Source organism: Impatiens glandulifera, chromosome 9 (genome assembly GCF_907164915.1).
Source record: "Impatiens glandulifera chromosome 9, dImpGla2.1, whole genome shotgun sequence".
Classification (NCBI taxonomy): Eukaryota; Viridiplantae; Streptophyta; class Magnoliopsida; order Ericales; family Balsaminaceae; genus Impatiens; species Impatiens glandulifera.
In genome coordinates, this window is record NC_061870.1 from 6,311,608 (window position 1) to 6,336,948 (window position 25,341).

At 34.3% G+C, this 25,341-nt stretch overlaps 1 protein-coding gene across 1 annotated transcript; it reads right to left on the reverse strand.

The window, feature by feature from the left end:
• Nucleotides 1–995: 995 nt before the first annotated feature.
• Nucleotides 996–25,341, reverse strand: LOC124913722 (myosin-1-like). The gene is made up of 23 exons (XM_047454139.1): nt 24,322–25,341; nt 22,588–22,689; nt 22,340–22,483; nt 22,099–22,249; nt 21,967–21,994; nt 18,240–18,405; nt 18,075–18,138; nt 17,941–17,954; nt 17,775–17,859; nt 16,921–17,024; nt 16,639–16,777; nt 15,565–15,683; nt 12,550–12,702; nt 12,362–12,451; nt 11,050–11,127; nt 4,772–4,930; nt 4,363–4,569; nt 4,068–4,273; nt 3,829–3,964; nt 3,623–3,752; nt 3,394–3,540; nt 3,251–3,312; nt 996–1,717 (listed from the first exon to the last, which is right to left on the reverse strand). The coding sequence occupies exons 1-23, from the start codon at nt 24,628–24,630 to the stop codon at nt 1,058–1,060; spliced, it is 3,453 nt and encodes a 1,150-aa protein (XP_047310095.1). The 5' UTR covers nt 24,631–25,341; the 3' UTR covers nt 996–1,057.

Here is a 25,341-nt window from a genome sequence, read left to right on the forward strand (position 1 = left end):
CTGAAAGGCATTGTGTAAAGCAGTCTGTTCGGTCAAGTGTTGTTGCAGGGCAGCATTCATGGAGGCGTATTGTTGGATCAGCCCTTCGAGTAGGGTTTTAAGATCATCTATCTTTGTTGCTATCGGGTTTCTTTCATTTGAGGATCGTCTTGCTCTGATACCAAGAATGTTACGACTTGTTACGTAAGGTGTGTTTTGGATTCAAAAATCAAGTTCTTGATCTATAAGACCGGTGAAAATTCTACAATCAAATGGCAGCGGAAGGTTTTCGATAGAGAATTTGGGGGGAGGGGATAGAAGAACCAAGGGTGCGAAGAAAAATATTGTTGGTCTACACCAAACAGTCCATAGTAAATAATAATAGACGAATATGGCCGAAGTTCATATCTTCATTATTATATTCATGGGTCCTTGGGGAAGAAAGATCAGCCTTATATAGGTGATGTCTTGCCCAGAATATTGGTTACAACAAATATTAGAAATAACAGGATTCGGTTTGTAAATAGAAAAGGAAAGCAAAACAAAATAATAAAACAACAAAACAAAAATCTGGCCCATGTGCACCATAGGACCGAGACCAGGTGCCGAGAAAGGTTGCTGAAATTATTTTACGACCGAGGCCTTGATGCATAAGGTCTAGCACATACATATAATATTTTTAATTTTATTTTTAACCGTTTTAAGTTTATGGACGGGTCAACCCACAATCCGACCAAAGTATCCATTTACTCTCACATATATATTTAAATTAACCACAGCTCTCGACCCGACAATTCGATCATTTTAAAAATTAAGTATCATTATATATATATATATATATATTGTATAAACTCACATTCTTCTCTCTCTATTATATAGCTCATAAACAATAATAGAACACAGGTTTAATACAATGACTTATACTATACATAATCACCCACTTTGAATCTTTCTTTTGTGGTCAATAATTAAACAAGTTACTTAAGAAATGAATGAGAAAAAAATTGAACTTACTTGCAGGCAGGAGAAAATACATAATATAGATAGATTGATAGATATTAAGAAAACCTGGAACTGTTCAGTCTTCCCCCACCAAGTTTTTTTTACCTCTGTCAGAAGAAGCCATTTCATCACTTCCAAGCTTGTGTAGAATTACCTTTGTTTCCTTTAGTCTTATCCCATAATCTTTCTTCCACCCATCAAACATTTGCTTAAGTCGTCTAAGTTCAATATCAGGATCCAAATTCGACTCAGCCTGACCCTGACCTTGACCTGACGACTTAACCTCCACCAAGAACTTGGCATCGTTAGTGAACACCTGTTTCCTTTGTTCGAATTCTTCAGTCAGTCTACTTATCACGCTCAATCCTGCCTTTGATGTTGTTTTCATTCCATTGGTTCCAATCTCCCAGCTGCTGTCCCCAGTTTGGTTAACATCACCGGTTTGGTTAACTGATGATGCATCGGAGTTTCTAGCAGACTCGACAATGGCCAGGCTTTTCTTGGATATCGAAAGACTTGATTGAAGCGATCTCATTTGCTTCTGCCAGACTTCTTCCATGGATTTGATTTTCAGCTCGTATTCTGACCATCGGTTTTCATACTGTTGGAGACTTTGGTGTAGCATGTCGTTCTCCTCTTGCTTCTCTCTTAAAGCAGCCTCCGCTTTAAGAACCCTTCGTTGCAGCTCGGCTAAGAAGGATGACTTCACCATCACCTGGTCGCATTCGTTACCAACCTGCATGACAACTCAGATTTACTATCCATGTAAAGACGGATCATAACTGCATAAAGATGCCAAATCAAGCAAAAGAAAATCAGAAGATCTTTAACAACTCAGTGTAGCTTGAGTGGTAAATCTGATAGACATTGAATTTGAAATAGATCTAAAACCTTGAACTAGAATATTACATGAACAAGAGAAGATAGAATTTGAGATGAGGATAGACCTCTTACATACTAAGAGAATTATAAAAGAAGAGAGAATCCTTTAAGATTGAAGGATAGAGATAGAATATGCACTAAAACATTTCACACTTAAGTTTGGCACCATCATGCCTTATTTATAGTAACCACTAATCAACGAGATTAACCGCTAGTCAAAACCCCTCTTGTGTCAAGACTCTAAACATATTAGGTTGAGATCTCACGTTTGATTATTTTGAAAGCACTGAAAGTGAGGGTCATGGCGGTGAGATGTTGTTCTACTCTAGAAAAAAAAAAACCTTGGTAAAAACAATGATAAAAAATTAAAAAACCATCTCATTTGACCAAATATTGGACATGAAAATCACAAGAAATATGGACTCATATAGGTATCTTTTGAGTTTCAGCCGTGGTGGCACCTGCACAGGTCGATAGCGTTATAAGTGGTATCAGACCCGACCCTATGGGGAACCCAGTGTCACTAGGTCCACCTCTTGAATCCTAAGAGAAGAAAATGTCATATTGGTCACTTGAAGAGTCCTAACCGAGGAAAATAGTTGTATACTAGTAATGAAACAGGCCGTCGTGTGTAAATTGGGAAGAATGTGATGGCTCGCAACTGGAAACCACATTAAATATAGATTTCTTATATAAGTGCGACGCTAATGAGTTCCTAAGTTCCTATTAGGCTTGAACTATGGTGGCCTGTTTTTCTTTTTAAGTGTCTATAACCTATTTTTTCACGAACGTCGCAGTCCGGACGTTACAGTTTACCTTCCAAATAAGGGAAATAAGGTCCACTCCACTTTCTATCTCATCTCAAGAAAAGGAACGCAAATAACCAAATCACAGTTCAATGTACCTCACCAATTTGAAAGCAGCATAGGAACTAAAAAGCAACAAAAGAGGTTAAGAAAGTGGTACACATAGGAGTAAGATCAAGGGTTAGACAATCCAACAGTGAATGGACAACCAGATTCAGCTTCTAGAAATATTAGTGGTTTGAGGTAGTTAGACGAAATTATTAAATAAGTCCCGTGACGTCATTAGAGTTATAATCAGACTGATAGGTTGTGCCAGTTCACTTAGCTTGTTACAAAATATTTATTGGCCTATATACTATACATAGAGCCATGAATTACTAGAAAATATATCCAGATTATATAAATAGAAAATTCAGCTACCTCTCATCTTTTCATCTTCCTAAGGGATTTTATCTCCATCTTTCTCTTTCTAAATCTATCAAAATCCAAGAAATCCTCGTGAAATTGTACCAGAAAGAAAACCCTAACAATATCAGATTTCGTTGAGTAAGCCTAGTCCTAGAAAGTTAAACTTCAAATACCTTCCCAAATTGTAGTAAAGCTATGTCACTGGAGCATCTTCTGACCAGCAAGCCCCTAACAACTGAAAAAATAGGCATACCGTATTCAGGGTTATATACCACCAACAAATGGCTCTTGAACATATGGGATACCATCAATTTACCTGATTGTATAAAAATTGAAGCATTACAAACATCCGAAAACCTTTTCTTTTCAAACTTGGCCTTTACATGCTTCTGAATAGTAACAGCAGCTCTATGTCTCTGTAATAAGACCGTAAATTCGGTTCTTGTTTTCTCCCCACGGACAACTGTGAGAAGAATATCAAGAATATTCACTTCCAAACATAAAGTGGTTAAAAAAGCTCCAAATGGTAAATTGAATTAACATACATGCTTGTAATGTTGTGATTCCGTTCCTCAGTTTCTTAAGATAGAGACGAGCTTGGTGGCTTCTAAAACAACTTTGAACGCGTAAAATCCCATGGAGGGTACGGTTTCTTGTATCCTCTAGCACTCCAATCTGCCCTTATCAGATGTTAAAATTTAATTCCCCATAATAAAAAAGGAGCTGAAGCCAAATGATGAACGTCACGTACCTGGCCTGTGCGGAAAAATAACTTTGTGTAGCCAACTTGATACATTTCAGAAAGGATGTTGAACTGATGAAGAATTGCAACAGATACACTGAGGGGATCTTGTGATGCGACACTCTCCAACAAAAGAAAGCCATATCTGTTGAGACACCATGCATGGAATCAAGAGTCAAAAAGCAATATTCAAAAGATGAAGATTTTCTAGATTATTATTATTATTCATCAAACAAAGCTTTGTTTACCTTCGGGCAAATTTCTGATGAGACATCCTAGTTGGAAAGCCAGATCTAGATATGCGCACTACTTCAAGGACTCCACAACATCTTAGTTGCTGCAGTACAAGCCCTTGCTCATATTTTCCAGGGGATTGGCAATTGTTCGGTTTAATACAACGTATAAAATGAGGAGTGGTATTTTCCAAACGCTGCATCAACTTGAATAGTTGTCCCTAAAATCAAATCATAAATTATACAAAATTAAAATAAAATAAATTCATTAAAATGTTCCTGCAGGACAAACAACCCTAAGGAAAAATACCTTAAATTTTGTTGCAACACTTAGCTTTTGGGATTCTGCTCCACCTGATTTATGTAATGCACCAACAACAGGTTTCTCAGACTGAGAAAGAAGATAAGATGCAAAGGTTTTTGGAAGGTGACATGTGCAAGAAGATAAAAGTTTAATGGAATCCATATGCAATAAATCGCGATTCTTCTCCAGGAATCCAGTAGTCTCATATTTAACCTGAGATAACACCAAAACAAACCACTTCTCTGTGAAGATATGTCCCTTCATTGACAATGACCAAACCAACCATTTCAGCTTAAAATAGAAAATTAATCTAACATGGATAAAAATGACATGAATGATAAATAGTGAATAATTCCACGACCAACCCAACATGAGATCTAGAGATAGAGAGAGTAAGGTTTGTTGATGAATATACCTCACCAGCATAATGACAAACTGTGAAAGCTTTACCGCGCTCTCCTCTAAAGAACGAATTAGATTCCAAGTGCTCCTTAAGCTTGTTTGCAAAAGTCAAGTCTGAACCATTTGGAAAGGTGGATTCCTCATCTAACAGAGAAAATAATCCCAGTGGCTTCTGCATTAAAGGAAAAGAAACAAATGCATCATGAAGGATTAGCCAATGAGCAGATGTTTCAAGAGCTAAAGCCAGACTCTTGTACACAGTTTGCATCTGGATCTAGATTCGAACACGAACACGTTTGGGAACTAAACTTAGTCAGAGATAGATTAAAAGATTTATTGATTGTTTCTCCAGTTGCCTCATTTGGAAACACTTATCATTTATGTTTTTGTATCCAAGTCGAAATAGCCAATAATTTTTTGAATCTATCTCTATACTTTATTCCATTTAAAAGAAATATATGTCATCAAATTTGTTTGATTAACAACATTTTAGTTTATTTCTACATCCTCTATACTTTAATTCCATTTAAAGAAATATATGACAAAGTTGTTTAATTAACAGCATTTTAGCTTCACTTGAATGACTTGATCTAAACAACATTAAGTCTCGTTCAAATCTAGTAAACACAAACGTTACACTAATAATATTTTCATTATATTGTATAATATAGAAAGTCATATAATTATCCGGTCCAAATATCGACACCATTAATGCTGAAAGTGTGTCATAAAACATGAGAATATTATGAAACTTAGCAACTCATGTTCAACCATAATAACAATCCTGACACTATGAACTTAAAATAGTTATTGCATCCAATGAATCTATATGCATATTTGTTAACATTTATAACTCATATTTCTTTAGATGTTTGAAGCTTTGTGAAATATTATGTTACAAGGAATTGTTAAGGTTAGGTTTCATAACCCTAAAATAAGCTGAGAGGTAGACGTAACCCATGTCGGCAGTTCTATTTTTAATTATGCACAATAAATAGTTATAAATAAGGCAGTCATCCAAAATATGGAAGACTTAATAAATAATTATTTATATAAAAATAAATTATTATTAATAAGGTAGTAGCCAAAAATATGGAATTGTCGGAAAATTAATTATGGCATATTATGGGTATATAAAGAAGAGATCATGATCTGCAAGGGTACCAGACATTTTTACAGAAACCTTCTATTCTACTCTCCACTTTAAATCAAGGTATCTCTAACTTATAACTAGGTTATCAGTTTAAATCTATTTTAAGCTATATCATTGGTATTAGAGCGACGTTCTTGACAATATGGTGGAAACACTTATCGACGGGTAGCTAAATGAAATCGTAAACATAGTCAGGTGCATGAATTAATAAAGTGTTGTGAGTTGTCAAAATGAATTTTCCAAAAATTTTTGGAGAAAATGTCGAAGATGTCGAAGACTGGATTTATGAGGCAGAAAGATTTTTTCGGGTTAACGACATGTTTGAAGAAGACGAGGTTCGTCTTGCGACAAGTCACATGAGGGAAAAGGCACTATGATGGCTTAGGGAACACGTGATCATGACAACTCTGAATAGAGAATTGACGTGGAGAGAACTAAAACAACTATTGCGACGTGAGTTTGGTCATATGCCAAAGTGAAGCCAGAAACGTGGAAGGTAATCGCGGAACAGTGTCAACAAATAACCGACTTGTTAAAATCATGAAGGATCGCTGATAAAATTAAAGGACAGAAAACAAAAGGCCGATAAAGAAATAATAAGGCAAAAGTGGGAAAACGATCGACAAAAATTGAAAGTCGAATCCGATGAATTACTGGAAGATGGCAAGCAACCTGTAGAAGATGTTGGACAATCGACACATTCAACATTAACACATTCACAATCGACGCCCCCATTGACATATTCGGCTCCAAACAAAGACGAAACCACTTCTGATGACGATTGTTATGGAAAAAAATGGAGACTTCACATACTCATGATATAAAACAGGACAATCTCGGTCTCGATGAAGAAATCTACGATAATTCAAGTTCTTCGATTATTTGCATGTCTCCCAAGTGTACGATGACAGAGAGAATCCGATGACAACCTACATTGAAAAAAATTATCATTATTGGGTTGACTTGGGAGAAGTAAAATTTAAAGAAATATTTGAAGATGTTTTGAGCCTTGAAGATAGGATGTTGTCGTTTGATCTCATTTCTCAAGCATACTTGGTCGAGACTTTTTGGTTCGAGAAACCTCGAGATGTTGGATCTTGTTTTTCAGAAAGTTATATGGCATAAAACATGGATGAGATACAAATATTTATTATGGTTTATTATGGTTTGAAGAACCACGGGATGCAAAGTTCTATAATTGTTCTTATGCCTTCCAGTTGGGAAATATTTTGAGACAATTTGTGTGGTTGGAAGAACCACCAGATATTCTATGGAAACATCTGTTGGAGTAAAAGATTAAACACCCTAGTCAAGAGAAATGGCTTTACAAACTGTTGGGATTTGAGTTTTCAGTGCAATACAAGAAGGGCAAGGAGAATGTAGTTGTTGATGCATTATCTAGAGTCAATTCAGAGGGAACTTGTCTAGCGTTATCTGGATTCTCATCGGTATTATTAAAGAAAATTGCTAAGACATAGGATGAAGACGTGAATCTGAAGCAAATTGTTACTAAGTTAAATCCTCAAGGTATTAAGGGTTTTTCGTTTATCAATGGGCAGTTGAGAAAAGACGGACGTATCATGGTGGGCGCTGATAAGGAACTCAGATCATACATAATATTTACAATGCATAACTCAGCAGTGGGAGATCATTCAGGTATGATAGTGACATATCAGAAACTAAGACAATCATATTATTGGCGTGGTATGAACCGCGATGTAAGGGAGTTCCTTAGGAATTGTCATGAATGTCAGCAACAAAAATGGGAAAATTAAGGAACGAAGGGTTTGTTGCAAACATTGGAAATTTCTATTTCTATTTGGAGTGACATATCTATGGATTTTATAGAAGGATTATCAAAATCACAAGGGTATACAGTTATTTTTGTCGTAGTTGATCGACTTTCAAAGATGACACATTTCATTAGTATGGGACACCCCTATTCGGCAAGTAGTGTTTCTCATTACTTTTTGGATCATATATTCAAGTTACATTGTATGTCACTCACTATCGTCAGCGACATGGATAAGATATTCGTCAGTACGTTTTGGAAAGAATTATGCAAATTACAGGGAATTACCCAAGCGATGTCAACAGAGTATCATCCTCAGACCGATGGTCAGACAGAAGTGGTAAATAGAAGTGTGGAGACATATCTGCGATGTATGGCTGGTCAAAAACCGCAAACATGGACTAAATGGCTGCCTTTAGCCGAATGGTGGTACAATACAAATTTTCATTCAGTTGCACTATCATCACCATATGAGATTGTCTATGGTCAGCCACCTCCGGTTCACTATCCTTACTTGGTCGGTGATTCCAGAGTAGGAAGTAGTGGATAGAAGTTTATCAGCCAGAGAGGAAGCTATTAAATTGTTGCGATTTCATCTTCACAGAGCCCAACATCGAATGAAGCATCAAACAGACAAAAACGAATGGACTGTGTTTTGGCAGTGGATGATTGGGTGTTCGCTAAACTACAGCCTTATCGATATACGTCAATCAGAGGGAAGACTCATAAACCTTTTAAGGTCAACTTCTCTCTCTATCTTCTATCTCCTATCTTCTTCTTCTTCCTTAATCGTTAATTCTTACTTACTCACTTAATATTCTCAATTGCAGATTGCAATTGTGAATCTCATTCTCACCAAAAATAAAAAATTATTACCTATTAAACCTTTATTTATCAAAATCTTTCAAAACATATAATATACTTGCAGTCGAAGTAGTTTTTAAGATAAAAAATATATATTCTGTCCTAAGTTCAATTCTCACCAAGACATTTTTATTTTTATTTTAGAATTTGTATTTAAAATTAAGTTCGAACCCCCCTAAATTTTTTCCTTAAATTATGTTCAAGCATTTTGTTGAGGATAATAAAACAATGGGAAGAATGCCAATTTTAAACACCAAGTTGTAAGAAGGTGTCAAATTTACTCATTAAGTATCAAAATTTTATTTATATATACTAACTTGTCAAAAAGTGTCAAATTTATTTAAAATAACAAAAAAGTTAAACGGAGTTAAAAATTTTGCCACATTTAATATCCACCTATTTTTTATTTATTTTTAATTTACATTAATTACTTTAATTTTTTTTTCATTCAAACAAAACATCCAAATTTTTCCTTATCCATTTTTTCTCTCTCTATTCCCAACTCTTCATTTCTTTTAATTGTTCATCTTCTATCCCCACCATTAATCATATCTGATGAAGAATCGCCGAAATATTTGGAATCAACTCCGTTTGAAATCCTAGATCAAAATTTCATTTTCCTGTTTTTTCAATAGTCGCCGCCGATCGATACACTACGGAGGGCCCCACCTTTTGTCCAGTACCTTCTACATATCTTGCAGAAATACCTCGGCTACGCGAGACTATAGTTGTTGTAGTAACATAATTTCGTGTTTAGAGAATTGCATCTCGAACACTTCATCGGCTGTTCCGCCACCTTCACCGTCGACACAGTTTTTTGGCCAACTGATTATTCTTCCATCACAATATTATTATTTGACGTCGACATAGCTAGTTCATTAATAGAGATTTCAGAAAAAAATAGATTACTTATATCAGAGATGAAGAGGAATAGTGAGAAGAAAATGAAGAATTAGGTAAAGAGAGAGAAAAAATGGATATGGAAAAATTTAAATGTTTTGTTTAAATGAAAAAAGAATTAAAGTAATGTAAATTAAAAACAAATAAAAAATAGGTGGATATTACATGTGGCAAAATTTTTAACACCGTTAAATTTTTCTGTTAGTTTAAATAAATTTGACACTTTTTGACAAGTTAGTATATATAAATAGAATTTTGATACTTAATAAGTAAATTTGACACCTTCTTACAACTTGGTTGGTAAAATTGACATTCTTCCCATAAAACAATTAATAAAAGTGAGTCCCTATTGATATAAGGAGGAAGCATGCAACATGCAGCTGGTTGCATAAGGTTTCAACAGCCATCTACAGTAGAACCAAGGAGGAAAAAGAACACAAACTTTGATTAGTTCTACATTCCCTTTCAAGTTGGAGAGCAGACATTGAGAGTGCGCAACTCGCCATATAATTCTTCGAAAGTCAAAGAATTTGACTTGGGAAGAGCTTTGGTAAGTATGTTAACCCCGTTTAATTTTCAAAGGAAAGAGTTTATTATGTATCTACTTTTGGCCCAAGTTGTTAGGTGGTTATATGAAGCAACCTCTAGACACTATAAATAGAGGTTAGATGAAAAATATGAAATCAATCAAGAAATGTATGAATAGAGTTCATAGGACTTTTGGTTCTCTCATGTAAGGGCTTATCCTTTCTTATTTTTTTCTTTGAATCTACCTTTTTATGTAAGACCCTACCATAAACCTGTCTAAACGTACCAATATAATGAGTCATTTCCATAGGACAAAGTAGCTTCTCTAAGCAGTATTTGAACAAGCCACAAAATAACCCAAGAAGAATTAGTTAATCAAGCTGTTAAATTTTAATCAGAGAATTTACATCTGCAAATATATAACTCATACTTGAAAACATGTGGATACTTTCATATATATTATTAAGAATAGAATAAATCGAGACCCAAATGCTGGTCACATAATAATCCCTCATATATAATGATATGAAGCAACCTCTATACTTGGGAAGAACTTTGGTAAGTATGTCATACTTAAGTGAAACACTGGGTTTAGTTTTCAAAGGTATATGAATCTGGATTTAGATACGAAAACATAAATAAAAAGCGTTTTTATGGGCAATGTTAGGGGAGAAAATGCTGAAATATATAAGAAAACACAACTAGGAGAATCTTGGTACAAAACAGAAATAAAAGTGTTTCTTAATGGGGAATGTTAGGAAAAAGATGCTCAACTAATTAAGAAAACGAAACTAGGAGAATCCAGACACAAAAATAAAAAAAGTGTTTTTAAATGGGGAATTTGAGCAAAACAGATGCTTAAATATTTAAGAAAACAGAACTAGGAGGATCCAGATACAAATACAGAAATAATAAGTGTTTCCAAATGAGGAACTTTAGAGAAAAACTGCTCAAATATTTAAGAAAATAGATCTAGGGGGTCGATATTTTCAACATTTAAAGTCATTTAAACACAAGAAGAAATGTGATGCCAACATATCGATTAGAGGCATACCTTTTCAAAAAGGTTCAGGCAATCCTGGTTGTCTTCGAACTCCACTTGTGTCCAATCAATGCCATCTTGGATGTATTCCTGAAAACACATTCAATATCTTAAAAAATATCACAGAAGGTAACTGAAAACAATCATAATATGACTTGCAACAATTATACACTTTAGGAATCAAGCTTAACATATGCTTATTTTTATACCATTGTATTCTCTAGAAATAAATCTTTGAGAAGTCAAAATCATTTTCTTTCTCAAAATAAATATTTTTGTCTGAGAAGAGGAAGAGGGCAAAGATAAGAAAGAATACAAAGGGAATTCCACCTTCTTGTAGGTTAGGATGAGATGAATATCCCATGAATTATCCAAGTTAATTAAAGGGAGCAAGTTAGTAAATAAAAACAATGTTTACTTCCTCTGCATTTCAGGAGGAGAGGTGTTTTTGAAGAATTAGAAACTGCAAACTGTTGGCTTTTGTTCTTCCTATTTTAGTTCAGAACAGTTAGCTTTCATTCCTCCAACTCTGACTCAGAAAATTTTGGTTTCCTAATGTGGATATCAAACAACAATATCCATTAAAGGTGATTCCCGTAACATAGTTATGAAATATTTTATGGAGCGCACTAAAGACTTTGTCAATTATACTATGTACTACCCCGCCTCTATTAATTCATTTACTTTTTAACAATATGATTTCCAAATTACCCTTAACTACTTTTTCTTTTTTCAATAAACATATAATCAAATGCATCTGTTTCTCACATCAAACCTAAATTTCTGCAACAAACCAGCCTCTGCTTCCGAACGCTAAATAATAAATATTATTTATTCAAAATTATAGCCTCCACTTGGATTAACAAAACCTTTTTTTCTTATATTCTTTGTGCTTAGGTCAGGGTAGTTGGGATCATATTAGTCCACATCTAATAAAATTTGTCAACCCAATTCCTCCTACTTGAAAGGTTTATAGGTCTTGCAATTTTCATAGAATCTATCCTCATGGCCATGAATGGCCAAGGCATGTGACTCAGACGTTCTACTTACTTCACCTTAAAACACAAACAATGTTTTACTATAAATCATACCTTACTGATAGTATTTAATTTCAGTTATAAGTAACAAAATAAAATGCTTAGATAAAGAATATAAAAAGTTTTTAATTTTCATCATAAACCTAAACTAATATAGAAATAAAAGATATCATAGTATTTGTATTCTCTACTCCATCTCGATTCTGGGGTTGTGTTTGGGCATGGAAACCAATAGGTATTATATTCCCATTTTTCAGGTTATATGCAATGAAGAATTCAAAATGTACCTCTTGCTCTAACTTAAACAGGTGGCGGTTGAAATGTTGTTGAAGTCTCTCATTTGCATAGTTTATGCAAAATTGTTCGAAACTGTTCCTCTGAAAGAAGAGGATAAAGAATAAAGAGTTTAGCAAGCTAGCTGAGAAGGAACTTTTGAAATACATGAGCAAATTGAAATCAATTAGAAGGACCATACAGTAAATGATTCAAAGCCGTATATGTCCAGAATGCTGATGGACCTTCCAGTGCGGCATTTTCCTACAGCAAGAGACTTGTTGATTTGTTCAACTAGCCAGTCAAACAAACAAGAATATATTGATTTTGCCAAGGCATCTCTTGTCTCAATGGCCTGAAACCAAGAATGCATCATTTTATATTTCACATATAGTTTTTTTTTTAAATTGATAAGAAATACCAAATACATTCCCTCAAGTATCACTGGAAATAGAGAAGGCATGTGTATTGGATTCTCAGGATTCTCAAAAGAAAAAAACCACACCACCAATAAGATTTTCGGCTATGTTTGGTTTGGGCGAAATTGGAATTGGTGGTGCAAATTCAAATCATTTGTTTGTTTAATGATTAAAAATAAAGAATTCTAATTTAATGGAATTGAATGTATATGATATTTTAAAATTTCAATTTCATCATTTCTACTTTGGAATTGATGTTCTATGATTTTGATAAAGGGGAAAGGGTTTTAAGGTTAAAGCCCTAGGGTGAAAGTGAACGGTTAGAAACCTAACGGTATAGTTAAAGTATGCAGTTGGAAGCCTACCTCACAGTGGCGAGAATAAAGTGACGGTTATTAATATAATAGTATAAATAAAATATTAGTTTTTAAGTTTAGTAATGAAATGATTTACTTCAAAACTCTGGTTAGAGTTTCTCTCTTCTTCTTTATTGTATTTTCCATAGCATTTATTCGTTCTCAAATTATAGTTCTTTTAATTAATGTAATTTCAATATTTAAGCTAATTCTAATAAAATGTATATTAGATTTTTCCTAATGATACTCTACAATTTGTATGTACAGCAATATCACTATTTTCAGCTGACAATAAAATGCATGAACGATTTTAATTTCAATCTCTCAAATGAATTGCAACCTTTCTTCTCAAACTATATAGAGGGAAGGAAAAAATAATCCAATAGATCCTTTAAATCATGATAATTTGTAAAATTATCTTTCCATCTTCTTTGAAATTTGTGCAATTTATTTGCACTCAATATGTTACTTTGTTTTTATACACTACACATTACTTGTTGTTAGTCCTTATTTCATTACACTCAATTTCCTTTATAATTCACATATTTCTCAGGTAAATCACAAGTCATATTTAAATAATATTATGGTTGATATTGAGTTGATGGGTCAGACACAATTTAAATGAAGTGTCCAAGTCTTATGTTTTTTTTAAGTTAATTAGGACAAGTTGTTTGTATATATAGATAAATAATTCACACAAGTGTAATATATGATAGAAGTGTGAGTAATTTATAAAGAACAAGGATGTAATTGAAACGTTTTATTTGATAGTGGAATTGAGTTCCTAACAGAGCTCAATGGAGACGTTGACCAATTTTTGGGTCGAACTCAGATATCAAATCTTGTGTTGTTGTATTCTCTTTGTGGTTGCTTGTTGTTAAAGTTTCTCAGTATATTGATTGATCATGAGGGAATTTCCCTACAGTGGTATCAGTCTATCAGAGCTCGGTTTGGGCAAGATTAAGATCATTGTGGTAATTTCGCACCAACAACAACTCAAAAGAGAATAAAAACAAAACATCACAATCGGTATCCACAGAAACAAGAAAGTTCTATCATTGTGGTAAGGTTGGTTATCTTCGAAACCACTACCATATTTGGCTGAGAGATAACAAGAAGAAGCAAGTGGAGACTATAAAGAATCTGCGAATTATAGTCATGGCTATGATAGTGGAGAGGTCCTAATGACGTCAACGGAAGATACTAGGAGGGACTGGGTTCTTGATTCTGGTTGAACTTTCCACATGACGTACATAAAAGATTGGATTTCTAATTTTCAGAATCTGAGTGGTTGCAAGGTGCTGATGGGAAATAGCAATGCATGTCAAGTGGAAGGAATTGGAGATGTCAGCATAAAAATGTTTCATGGTGCTGTGAGGTCCTGAAACAAGTCGGGTTCGTGCCTTAGTTGTCAAGAAACCTCATCTCTCTCGGGGTGATTGATGACTTGGGGTACACAAATCAAATAGTGTCTGGGAAGATGAAGATCATGAAAAAAAAAATATGCAAGGAATCAAACAAGAAGGTTTGTATCAACTGGTGAGACCGTGTCGAGGCAATCTGCACTGGTAGTTTCAGATAAAGACAAGAAGGTCACGATGTGGCATCGGAGGCTCGATCATATCAGTGAAAAGGGTCTGCAGATTTTCAGTGACAAGAAGATATTAGTCTAGATAGAGTCAAGGGTCTAATTTTTACGAGCATTGCGTGTTAGGCAAGCAACATTGGCAAAAATTTAAGACCGGGGTTCACAAGTCCAAGGGCGTGTTGGAATATGTCCATTCAGACTTATGCGATCCTGAGAAAACATCTATGCATGGAGGTAACTCGTACTTCTTGTCAATCGTAAATGATTATTCTCGTAAAGTATGGGTTTATCTTCTGAAACACAAAAGTGATGCATTTGAGAAGTTCAAAGCAGAGCAGACTTTGGTTGAGAATCTAACAGATAGAAAGTTAAAAACCCTGAAAACAGATAATGTGTTAGTTTTGTCACGAAGTATTTGATAGTCACTGTAGTGAGCTAGGGATTCAGAGACATAGAACAGTTCGAAACACACCCCAACAAAACGGAGTTGCTGAGCGCATGAATTGAACTTTGATGGATAAGTCTCGGTGCATTTTTTCGGGGCAGGTTTGTCCAAGTTCTTCTAGAGTGAAGCTGTAATGACAGCAGCATATTTGGTGAATCGATGTCCATCGACAACAATTGAGTTCAAAACTCCTGAAGAAATGTCGACACATTATTTGTTATCAGTCCTTATTTTTATTACACTCAATGTCCTTTATATTTCGCACATTTCTCATTTAAATCACAAGTCATATTTGAATAGTATTATCACTCTTAATCTTTCTTGAAAGCTCAATTTCTTACATAATTTTATCCAACATAACATCTATGGCAAATCTGAATGCAAAGCTTCAGCAGATAAAAATGCATGCCTGTGATAGTGTTAGTTTCTGAACAATATTATCATTCCTGACACGCATTTTTCGAGTTGACAAAGCAAGCTTTAGTTCTGGAATAGTGCATCCTATCAGTTCAGCAACAGTGATAAGACCTGAAAATGTATGTTACAAATTTGTGAGACATTATGTTAAATAAAGAAACATACAAACATAAAATGTGTCAATAATCAATATCATTGCCCAAATATGATTGAAATCAAAACGTCTTTAAGAATAGAAAGAAAAAAAAAAAAAAGCTCAGATCGCCCATTGAACAAAGAATGAAGGCACAAAATCATCCACCCTTTTATACAACTATGTGAAACTAAAAGGAGTAATTTGTTTTTTTAACAGAGAAGCATTCTTAATTATTTATAAGCTAAAAAACATTTGTCACAAGCAATTGAAAACAAAAGGCTGATTTAACACAAGTGGACTAGACGATCAGAAAGAAAAAATCATACAATCCCACATCCAAGAACATGTCATGTACACACAATTTTCAAAAAGCTATATTTTAGTCCAACCACCAACATTCAATAATCCAGTAAGATATCCACTTCTATATTACACGGAAGCAATCAGCAATGTCACCAAATTTCTATAACACATAAGACCATGGATAGATAGACAAGAAGAAGGACCTGGTCAAATAAAGAAGTTAAAGCAATTTTTTTCCTAATTTAGGAAGCTAGCACGACCCTCCCTAAGTTATAATGACCCTCATATCAACTTAGGGCGTTCTAACTGAGAATCAAACCCGTGACTTTTGATCTGTTATGCACTGACTCTTGCCACTAGAGCTACCCTAGTGGGTTAAATTAAAGCAATTATTTACAACATCCAAATATCCAATCATTAATTAGATATTTAGATATTAAAGAATATTTAGATGAGGGAAAGTTAGAGAGGTTACTGGAATTAATAAATAGCGCAATCACTTTTATTCAACAGTTACCTCATATGAAGGAGAAGAAAAATGAAGAACATATTTAGATATTAAAGAATAGCCAACATTTTAATAGTAATTGTACAAGTTGGAGATATTGTTCTTTAAGAGTGTATTACCTTCATCTTCTATGGGTTCAACATGATTTTCATTGTCAATCACAGAAAATGAAATGTTTCCCAACCATAGTACTGCAGCAAGCATTGCAAACACCTTATCTTGATCCTCCTTGCTAACATGAACAACATCCAGAGCTTCCTGGAAGATGAAAAAACATAATTAGATTTTGCATGTAATTGATCTTTATTGGAAGATTTTACACTTTCAGAAGGGTTTATGTCATTAAGAAGGGAAATCCCCTATACTTGGTGATTTGAGGAAAAAATAATATATAAAATTACCAGTACAATCTGAAACTGCTCCGCATCATCAACTCCAGATATCAAATAACAATCACTTTGCCTCAAATACTTGTATTCATGGATACTCCTCAAGTTCAATTTTTCTGAACGATGCAGCAATTAGAAATGAATCACCGCCATAGACATAAACATGAAATGTGTAACTTAAAGCATAATAAATGCTATGTTATTCAAAGGAATAGGAAGCATGTGGAACTTCAAATAAGAAACAAAAAATGGTAATGTACAATATATGGATTATAAACTTTTACATAGTTTACTAGTTCTCAAATTTTTATATTACATTTCTTGGTTTGCATCATCTATGTGCTTAGGTATAAAAAAAATATTTTGTTTTTAACCTCATTAGCCAGTTAAGTGTTTAGGGAATATCACGTTTGGGAATTCACATGCAAAACTCTACACCTAAGAAACAAGCTTCAGTAAACCACAATTGCCATAAGAACACAGTTGTTTTTACTCAAGAACTGCAAATGTACCTTGAGCTCATTGGTATCGCAGAATCTAATGATCCAAGTATCTGGAGCAGGCCTAGTTAATTAGTTGAATCAGCTCAGTTTATGAACTTTCATAATTGAGGTATTCAATTTACCGCCTTTTTTAAAATATATATTTCATTATATATTTATATCCCTAATGTCTTTTTACCCAAATAACTTAATAGCCTACATCACCACTGGGTTATTCAAATAACCCTAGCTCAAACAAGGATACATAACTTTTCCCAAAAAAAAACAAGGATACATAACATAGAGCAGTAGTAACTAAATAAGCTAAAGACAGAAATATAAAAATAGTTTATGTACTTGAGAAAGATATTGGATGAAGACTACCTTTAAGAGCAGGTGAAGCTCCTGAACAAATCTGATAAAATATGTGATATGACCTTTCCCCCTCTGTACATTGGACAACTCTAGACTGTTCCATGGACAAGGATATTAGTAGGCTATTAAACTCTAAACCAACATCACCAAAATAGAAAAGCCAAGTACAAGATACCTTCTCTAGCAAGACTGTAGAATTCAGAGCCATCCCACCATAAAATATGTATACAATAATATGCCATTGTCTGTAAGTTTCAGAAAAAGGAATATGGAAAAAGTATTTTACGATCAATAGTTCATCTATCTTACAAGTTTGTATATTGGCGCCTGATATTTTCCCTGTTTCGCTGAAGTGAATTTCAATCAACTTTCCCTGTGAGTAGATCCCCACATTAGAGAGGTGATGTGAAATCTATGTGCATGCTTCCTGTGCAATGAAATGGTAAATGCTGATACAAAATTTAGAAAACTTACAAAGCGACTTGAATTGTCATTCCTCAATGTTTTAGCATTCCCAAAAGCTTCCAAGATTGGATTAGTTTTTAGTATTTCATTCTCTATTCCACTACCACCTCCAAGAGCTGCCAAATATTGCATTGCTATTTTTGCTGTCTCCGTCTTTCCAGCACCGCTTTCACCACTGACGACCACAAGTGAAGTATGACCAAGGTACTTTATTGATGAGATTCAAACATTAAAACACTCAAAGAAACTAATCTGATCAAATTAACACCTCTGATCAATCAAAACATATAATACTGATTCTAGCTACACAGTCATGTCAACTATGTAATAGTAATACTCCGTATGTCCCATTATATGAACACTTCTAATAAAAAAAAATTTATCCAATAGTGTAACCTCCAATAGCTACACAGTCTATTAGTGATAACTTCTTATCCAATAGTGTTAACTTAGTTATAGTGACAAGGGTAAATTTTTTATTAAAGATAAATTAGTCTGAACACAAAAAACATTCAATAAGTACAAAAGAAAAAACAAGTTGAAAAAAGGAAAAAAATCAAAGATAATTAAATACTCATTTTTTATACCCTAATTTATAATTTTAAAAATTCCGAGCCATTAAATGTATTTTCTTAAAAGTTTTATACATATTAATTGCACGAAATTAAAATAGATAAATAGTTTAAAAACGATATCGTATCAATTAAATTTTAAAATAAATAAATTTCGGGTTATTTCAGATAAATAAATAAAAGGACTAAATGAGAATTATATCTATAAAATCTTGTTTTGTTTATATTTTATAGAATTATATCTATAAATCATGTTTTGTTTACATTTTATAGAGTTATGTCTATAAAATCTTGTTTTGTTTATATTTGTGCTGCACGACTGAAAGAAAAAGGCATGAGTCAATGAGCGAGGAGATGGTCAACAATCGCGCCCAAAGGCAATCAACTCGCAATACTTCTTCTCCGCACAACCACTGATTTTTTAGCTTTTTAAAAAAAAAAAGGTAACTCCCATTTCTATTTCTATGCTGTTTTCAGTGATCAGAAATGAAAATGGTACAAAAGATTCCCTAACCTATCTCTAAATTTAAGGGACCCGTTAAATTACAAAAAAAATAGATTTCTGAGATTCGATTGAGAAGAAACAATTTACAGTCAAAAGGGTCCTCATCTCACATAACTTCAACAGTCTCCATCAGTCGATCTCTAACAATGTGTCCATCGTCAAGCTCTCGCAGTTGTCATTGCCTCTATAGGGCTGTCGGAGACTCACCTTTATCGTTAACAAAAAAAAATATCTCTCTTTATGTTCCTCTACATGTGAGTCATTGTGACAAAATTCCACTTCTAGCCTTACTCTATTATTAGTAAACTTATTTGAGCCTTCCTTTGATCAATGAGCCTTTCTATGGTCAATAATATCGACCCAACTTTTAGATTAGACATCAAACAATGTAAAATTTTGGCATCACAGCCGCAAAACTCAAGTGTCGTTCATTTGCAACATTTCAGCACCACTCAACAGATCTTCCACACCGCCACTTTGCGAGAATCTCAACATTGACCCTATTGTTCAGCGATGATCCTTAAAACCATTATTTTGGCATCACAATAGCAAAAACGCTGTCCATCTATGACACTTCGTCACTTCTTATGTTAATCAAGCGAAACGTCACTCAACAGATCTTCCACGACGCCAACGAGAATCTTGAGATTGACCCTATTGTTCAGCGATTATCCTTAAAGCCCTTATTTTTTAATTGTATCAAGATCTTATTTGTATTCTAATTTAATCTAGAATATATTAGTTTGAGAGGGAGTGAGAAAATTAACAATAGAGAAATCTCTATTATGAAATAATAGCATATTCTAATTGTAGAATTATATTTCTATCTTCCTTGAAATTTGTGCAATTTATTTGCACTCAACATTTGTTTTGTTTATTCTCTACACATTAATTGTTATATTAGGCATTTATAAAAAATCATACATGATCCCTTTGTGAGATTTCAGAAGGAAAGAAACATAACTCAGATGGATCAATTGAAATGTACAAAACTCGTCTAGTCACCAAAGGATTTTCCCAATCATACATGATAGATTACTTAGAAACTTTTGTGCATGTTGTCAAGTTCAACACATTCCGAATACTTCTATCTCTAACGGCTAACAAAGATTGGGAACTACACAAACTCGACGTAAAAAATGTTTTTTGTAAATGGAGACTTTAAAGAAGAAGTCTACATGAATTTCCCTCCTGGTATTAGTGTTTCACCTAACGAAGTTTGTCGCCTCCAAAAATCTCTCTTTGGTCTCAAACAATCACCAAGGGCATGGTTCGAAAAATTCTCAATCTCCATCATCGAGAATGGTTTCTCTCAATGCCAAGCCGACCACACTATGTTTGTCAAGATTGCTCTGAATAAAAAGACCACAATTCTCATTGTCTACGTTGATTACATCATTATAACCGGGGACAATGAAAAAGAGATTCAAAATTTGAAAGAGTTCATTAGTAGCCGATTCAACATCAAAGATCTCGGTCCCCTCAATTTTTTTCTAGGAATGGAACTTGTCCGATCAAAGAAGAGGATTTCCTTATCTAAAAAGAAAGTATACCGTAGACCTTTTAAAGGAAACCGACATGCTTGAATGTATGCATACAAACACCCCAATGGATTCGGTCAACGAACTTGGAAATAACAACGACGATAGTCCAACCGACAAAGGTAGATACCAACGACTCGTGGGACGACTCCTATACTTATCTCACACTCGTCCCAACATTGGCTTCGTAGTGAGTGTTGTTAGCCAATTCATTAATCGTTCTTTCGAAGATAATATGAACACAATTTTCAGGATCTTAAAGGTTTTCCAGAAAAAAAGCCTTTTATTCACAAGTAAAAACAACAAATCAATTCTTGTGTTAACCGATGCCAATTGGGCCGAGGACATTATTGACAGAAAATTCATCTCTGGATATTTTCATTTGAATGGGCAACCTCATCACATGGAGAAGTAAGAAATAATCTGTTGTCGCTCGGAGTAGTGCCGAAACTGAGTATCGTTCTTTTGCGCTCAAAGTAGTGCTGAAACTGAGTATCGTTCTTTTGCACTCAGAATTTGTAAAGAATTTTGATATATCGTATCCCTAAAGAGTTAGGATTGCCTGTGATGAACCTATTCAAATGATGTGTAACAACCAAGCTGCAATCAGTATTGCAAAGAATCTGGTTCATCATGATAAAACCAAACACATTGAAAATGATCGTCACTTCATTTCTGAGAACGTCAAAAAATGGTTTATTACACCCATTTACGTTACATCACGCAATCAGGTGACTGACATACTCGCAAAAGTTCTTCCCAAGTCGAATTTTGAGGAACTATGTGACAAGTTGGGCACTCTCAACATCTATTACTCAACTTGAGGGGTGTGTGAAATTATCTCTCCATCCTCCTTGGAATTGTGCAATTACTTGCACTCAACATTTTCTTTGCTTATCCTCTACACATTATTTGTTGTCAGTCTTTGCTTTATTTACACTCAATGACTTTTATATATCACACATCTCTCATATAAACCATAAGTTATATATGAATAATATTATCACTTTTTACTCTCAGTCTTCACTCTCAAGAGCTCAATCTTCTACACTCAATAATAAAACTTCTCCTTATATTTTCTCCAAAAACATGTCAGAGAAAATCCAAGTTGCGGTTACCTGATGATAATAGATTGGTTCCCTTCATCTGTAAACAACAAGAGGAAATGAGTAAGGGATCCATGGTGGTGATTACCAAGTTTCAGAAATACTCAAGTTCAGTAGTACAAATTAAAATAGAAATCAAAGCACCTCGCTTCATTTCTCTAATGGCTGTATCAGCTATTGCATACACATGTGGACTATCCATCGATTTTCGTTTGTATGCTTCAATGTAATCATTTCCATATAAAGGGATTTTTTTGAACGGATTAATGGCAACCAAAACGGGCCCTGCTTTTGTCTGGAAAGAGTGCAAATTTAGTAAAGCATGGAAGAATCAGAAAGTCTAGGAACAAAGTCATCAAAATTTCAACTTGAAGATAGCACTTACATAGATAGCATTTCTATCATATCTGTATTGAAGATTGTACAAAACAGAAGGTTCATGCAAATAACTTAATTGCATAAGGTCATCTACACCATCAAGGATGTCAGGATTTGCTGGTAATAAGCTATCAGGATGCACCTTTAGGACCTAAATTGAGGATATGGCACCCTAAAGAATTAGCAAAAAGACAACCTAAAGGGAATCATTGCATACACAGACAGAGCACAATTTGACATGTTAAATATCCACACCTTTCCTCCAGAAAATAATATTACAGATTCAGTCCCTGACGTTGACTGGATTTTCCCTAGCTCCCAGTTTCCATTAGGAAGTTGAAACCAAGATTGAATCTTCTGAAAAATGAGTTTCAAAGAGTAGGCACAAAAGAAAGAAACAAATAGATTGAACTTTAGATCATGCACCTCTACAACCAGATCATGCAGCTATGGTTAAATTATTCATGTTACTCTCACCTAGTATGCTTCAAAAATCAAATAATCAATTTCTTTCATAGCCCAGGAAATACTTGAGTTTTGAACATAGCAAGGTGGAAATAGTTGTATCTTTATATGTCTAAAGTTGTAGCATTAAACAATCTCTTTGCTAAATAGTATACGACCTCTAATATTTGTGGAATAATTAACTTCTCCTAATATCTTTCCATAACCCTCTGAAAACATTGGAAACAAAAGCATGGGTATAAATAGTTATTAAATTAATACTTTTTAAGGTCAACTTTTATATCATATAAGGGGTGAACACGAAATGTGTTGACAAGGTACAAATGAAAAAAAGAAAATGAAAGAGAGACGCAATTAGATCCATATCAGAGCAAATAAATCTCATCCTTTGCAGGTCCTCCTTTGTAAGATTGAAGCAAAATAAAGCAGTCACAACTTTTAAATAATTATAATACTAGCAGTTACAAGGAATACTAATAAAATTGAGTGGAAGAGAAGAGAGGAGGATTGGGACACAAAACAATTGACCATGCAACTACAAGCAAATACTCCAGTAGCTTACTACTGAAACCCAGCAACTTCTCACTGCCATATGAGTAACTAACAGTAGTTCTTTCATAATTTGTTATTTTTAATTTAGAAAGCTATCACGACCCCCCACATTCATAACCCCAACTAACAGAAGTACCTCTCTATATCTAGGCCAACTTGTGGCAGAACTATTACTTATTTATTTATTTGAAAAGGGTAAAGGTATTATTTAGTTAAAAACTGAAAAAACAAAAAGGCTACTCTCATGCCTAAGAAAGTGAGCAACAAAGAGACTGCTCTTTTGGCCATAAAAATATCAAAAATACGTCAATGAGTGTCTAAGTGAAGAAAATAAAAAACATAAATACAGTAGGATTAGGATATGATTGTAAATATAGTCAGTGACATGAATGTAATTAGTTACAAAATAGATATAAATAGGGAGAACCCTTGTATTAAAATATGTTGAATGAAATACAAGTTAGCAGTTTTCTCTCATCTAAGTGCTTAGGCTTCTTTCTTGTCTCATCTTTAATGGCTTCTTCTCTAATTCAACCCTACATTTCTAGTTACTCCGTAAGCATACCCTAATATTTATACCCGTAACAGTCTTCTTTTCCTGGATGAAAATAATATCAATCTTCTTGCTTGTCATTTTCTATTGTTAGTTGTCATGTGAATCTAGAATTAGGATGACAATCATGTAAGCAAAATAAGAAATGTGCAGAGGTTACTATTCTGTTAAATCATAACTGTTGTTAATTTGATTTATGGCTACAACAAAGTCAAAAGTAAACAAATCTTTCCAATTTCACAAACAATATCTGTTGAAAATCCTAACTGGACTCGAGAGTATATCAATTTTCTTTCATAATGAGAATAATTTCATTAATATATGGGAAGTCGAATTGACCATGATAGAAAGCGAGCCATATTAGTAAAATTCATAACACGACGTAGACATTAATTAACTAAAGAGTAAATCATACATACATTTTTTGGCGTATATACATTTGTGTCACTCCACTTTGATTGACTTGGGGATGGAACCACCGATGGAGGGGAAGTAGTGGCCTCATCATTCACAGAAGAAGGTCTCTGGTCATTAATTGTGGAAAAGTGACCGTAGGGTGATTCATCATTTTCAGGATCCGTGCTGTTATCATTTGATACATTCTCCTCCTTAACCTCACTAGCTAAACCGACATTTGAAGTTTGAGGAAGCTGTGGTAATCCTAGAATCCTAAATTCCAAGGGTAATGATTTGATCGACTGAAGAGGAACCTGACGCTTCTGCTTCATTGCCGAGAATGAGTGTCCGACACAAGCAGATGATCAATATATATCAAAAGGCTAATTTATTTTCTTTCTGAAAAAGTGAACATAAAGTTTAGCAAGGACAAGGACCCCATATTATCTACTCAGCTTTTAATGGAGGAGGGGAGCAGTCACCACACCATAAACAACAATGCCGTAGAATTTAATCAATCTAGAGAGCCGCCGAACAGATGTCTGCCAGGAACAATAGTCCAAAAATAAAGAAATCAGTTGGAGCAGAACTTCCCCATGAAATTTCCAGCTATTCTAACTCCAATGCTCTCTGTAAAGTAAATAATTGAAATTTGGGCTCCACTCTTCCAACCGATCCTCTAGACATGAAAATCCGATTGGCAATGTTTAATGACTAATAACAGATATTCGTCCTCAGACAGAGGTGAAATGCAATCATGCAATTATCGAAATCAGCAATCTCGCTAGCTAGCTCTTTTCAACCAAAGGTGCAATTATCGAATTCAGCAATCTCGCTAGCTAGCTCTTTTCAACCTAAAATGCAATCATCGATTTGGAATTGTATTGAACTTCTCTTGCTCTTTGCAACCAAAGGGAAGTGTGAACTACTTAAGGTGTGAGCTACTCTTCCAAAAGAAGAGAAGCAAAAAAACCAATGTAAGAAGTGAAAGTTCACAGAATTGGTACGGATTTGAAGAAATCGAATGAGAGAGACGGAGGAGA